This window comes from Etheostoma spectabile, chromosome 16 (genome assembly GCF_008692095.1).
Source record: "Etheostoma spectabile isolate EspeVRDwgs_2016 chromosome 16, UIUC_Espe_1.0, whole genome shotgun sequence".
NCBI classification, from domain to species: domain Eukaryota; kingdom Metazoa; phylum Chordata; class Actinopteri; order Perciformes; family Percidae; genus Etheostoma; species Etheostoma spectabile.
Window position 1 is genome coordinate 6,124,724 of NC_045748.1, and position 3,560 is coordinate 6,128,283.

General features: G+C 40.5%; 1 protein-coding gene across 2 annotated transcripts in view; it reads right to left on the reverse strand.

Annotated features, from left to right (window-relative positions):
* The window catches only part of tnksa (tankyrase, TRF1-interacting ankyrin-related ADP-ribose polymerase a), a 95,546-nt gene that overhangs the window by 25,215 nt on the left and 66,771 nt on the right, over positions 1-3,560 (reverse strand). For both annotated transcript variants that reach the window (XM_032540273.1, XM_032540274.1), the window contains 4 exons: positions 1,582-1,703; positions 1,398-1,489; positions 1,084-1,162; positions 43-214 (listed from right to left, as the gene is read on the reverse strand). In XM_032540273.1, coding sequence (XP_032396164.1) covers positions 43-214; positions 1,084-1,162; positions 1,398-1,489; positions 1,582-1,703 — 465 coding nt within the window. The remainder of the gene's footprint in view (positions 1-42; positions 215-1,083; positions 1,163-1,397; positions 1,490-1,581; positions 1,704-3,560) is intronic.

A 3,560-nucleotide genomic window follows, 5' to 3' on the forward strand; every position in this document is an offset into this window, starting at 1 on the left:
ACACACACACACACACACACACACACACACACACACACACACCGTTGAGTATTTGCTGAACAGCTTCATTTCCCATTTGAGCAGCAGTGAATCCCTGCAGTGACACCAGCGAGGCGTCTGCCCCATATCCTAGCAACAGCCTGCAGGTCTGAAGGTGGCCTGCCATTGCTGCACGGTGCAAAGCCGTCTGACCCAGCGTGTCCAGGGCGTTCACCTGCAAACACAAGCACCTTTGTATCATGGTTGTTGAGAGGATTTTTTTTCCCTCAACTGCTGTGTCTTCAATTCTTAAATAACACCTTTAGATTTTGTTTTCTGTAGAAATGTACGTAATTTAGTAACATACATTCTGATGACTCTATTCCCGCTCAAATAGCTTCATTTACAGTGTGTCTGGTGAGAACAGTCTATATCCTTGACGTCCCACTTCTGGGAGTGCTCCGCTGGATGCATGTATTTTTGCCAATTTCAGTTTCCTTCCGCTTTTTTTATGTATGAATATTAAACTCCAGTGGATTTATGAGGACTATGGTTGACTGCTCCTCAGATCTCTGCATGGTAAGTTGAGACAGTTAGCGGTCAGTCTGTTAGTCTTCTCTTGCGCGACTATTTTGCAGAGGCTCCTCTAGGAGCTTGGCGCCGCCTATGGCAATTGTGATTGGTTTAAAGAAATGCCAATTAACCAGAGTATGTTTTCCTCCTAAGCCCGGGATTCGATGTGTACTAGCAAGACTGAAAAAAGAAAATTAGAACTCACTCCTCACTGAATTTCACCCTGTATGACTGTTGGATATTAGATCAAAATGGCAGTACTGAAATTAATCCCCCACACTTTAATTCTGAGGGTCTGACACACAAAAAACGGATAAAACTGATGTTTCAGATTGTGCAAACATTTATTGGAATTATTCATTATAATAATTATTAAAGAGACAACCCCATCTGGATGTACAAACAAAAATGAAAAAGGATTAAGGTGGAGGTAGAGGGATACATAAATAGCTGGATGAAGGTAAAAATGAACATTTGAAAGAAATAGATTTATAAACAATGTAAGTGAATATAGAAAATACTGTTATTTACCTTGGCCCCATGTTTCTGTAGCACCTCCATGATGTCATTATGAGCACGTTCTGCTGCTACATGGAGAGCGGTCATGAAACTATAGAGAGGGGAGAAAAAAGGAAGAGATAAAAGTGAGTGGTTTATTCTGTTTTACAAGCAGTACACCTTAACAAAAACATGCTCATCAAGTGTCCTACTTTGTACAAAATACTACTAGCAGCTTGAGACAGAAATAATTTCTATGTTTAATCATTTTGTTGACAGCATGCAGTTAGCATCCAAATATAACAACCTCACTTTTTTGTTTATGAGCAGATGAAGACAGCACTTACTCTTTATTTTTCTCGTTTACGTTGGCGCCTTTCCTCAACAGCAGCTCCGTCACCTGTTTCCTCTTGGGGTGCGGCGATGCTACCGCACAATGCTAACACACAAACAAAACATCGTCTTATCACCTCTGCGCCAGTGTAGGAATATGTGTTTGCAGTAAAGCAGTAGTGTGTGTATTCATCATACCAACGCGGTCTCGTGGGTGTGAGGGTGTTTGAAGTTAATGATCTCCAGTGCCAGGGTCTTCTTAGCCTTGGTCATGTCAGCTTCGCGAGCAGCTTGAAGCAGCGAGTGGCCCTTAAACTCATCTACAGTAAACACACACAATGTTTACATGTCAGGAACAGAGAAAGCAGCCTCGGTTTCAGATGAAGTTTTAGTTAATCATCACAGGTTTCCTACGTACCCAATGCAATAACCCCACAGAGGAGCATCTGGCGCTTCAACCAAATGACAAACTTAAACAAATCTGGATTTACAATGTTCTCACCCGACCACAAGAATATGTTCTTTCACTTGCCATGCCACTGCGGCAGAGCAATACTTCAGAAAGTTTACTTCAAAGTTTTAACCAGAGAACTAATGACTTACGATGCCCTTCTGTGTACCTTCTGTGAGTCGGAGCGGAAACAAGTGCTTTTACCCCCAGAGGACTAAAAAATTACAAACAAACAATTTTGCTTCAGAAGCATTTAGGACTACAGAAAAAGGAGTCTGTTCAAGTCTATCCACAGATCGAGCGACGACATTCATGCATTTATGATCAAAGGTTTCAACAAATGATTTGAGTGCCGCACAGAAGTCACATCTTCAAGGGAACATGGTCAGGAGAGAGAGAGAGAGAGATGAGTGAAAACTTACAACATAAAAACACAGCTGATAAATGGGGGACAGAAGCTGCCTCTGCAGTTTATTCTTTTAACACAAACTTGAAGTCTTTTTTTTTTTTATCTTGATAGTCTACCACAGTGCCTCACAAACGTTTTGGGTTTCATGTGCAGCTCCTTTCAAAAGCCAACTTTAAATGCCTCAAAACATTGAGATAGGAAAACCCTTAGAGTGAACGTTTAATCTGATTTACTAGTTGCCGTTGTTGTTGCATTAAATGACAAGTCCACGATTTGACAAACAGCTGCTGAACAGCAACCAGTCAAATGTACATGATGTCAATGGTTTTTATTTTCTTGATTTCTGCATTTCATCAGCCGCCTATACATTCTATGATGTCATACACAAAATTGCATACAAAACAAGATTGTTGATATTTTTACTGCGAAACAAATACAACCCCCACTTCAGAAGCTCCGCCTCCAGATTGACGGACAGATAACTACTGGCCGGCCAGCACATTCACATGTTCTCTATTCCCTATCCCCCCTCCCCACCATCAACTGTTGGCTCGTGCCAGAAAACACCATTTATACAGCGAGGGCTTAATAGGAACACATAATTGTTTTTAGCGCGCACAAAAAACAGAGCTAAGGGGCCGTGATAAAAAAAATGTATTGGATTAACATTGCTTAGTAAACCTTTCATACGCACCATTTAAAAGAATGATTCAAAATGTAGAGAAATGTGTGTATTCACTTTTCTTGCAGAGAATTTATATAACTTTCATTTATATAGGGTACATATGATTTGGCAAGAAAGCAACTAGACGTATTTTTCCTATAATGTTAACACTATTCTTTTTATAATACCATAACTCATCTGGGCAAACTAGACTCAAATTGTATATCTACATGGATTTTATGAACTAAACAACTTGGATTCCACATCTGTATTCGAGACACGGGAGACTAAATGTCAGTGTGTCCAAGGTTCAATAAAACTATGTTTCACAGTAAGATTACAATTTGCTCCAGTAAGAGAAAAAAGGGTGCCACACAATTTCATCTGAACTCCTGCGATCTATTAGCTTGGCTCCGCCTTCCTACGTACTTCCGCTCAATTTTCCTTCAGTACTACCAGAGTGATAGAGAAAGACATCTATCATAAAATATAATTTGGTGTCCGTGATGTTGTGGCCCACCTTCCCACGGGGTTTGGGAAAAGTTTGATTTTCCAGCTCACCCCGTTAGTGGTGAAGGAGTTAGCTAAAGCTAACGTTAGCCATTGGTTATGGCAAATTGAGATTGGCTCTGGGCAGATCCAATAGTTTTAAA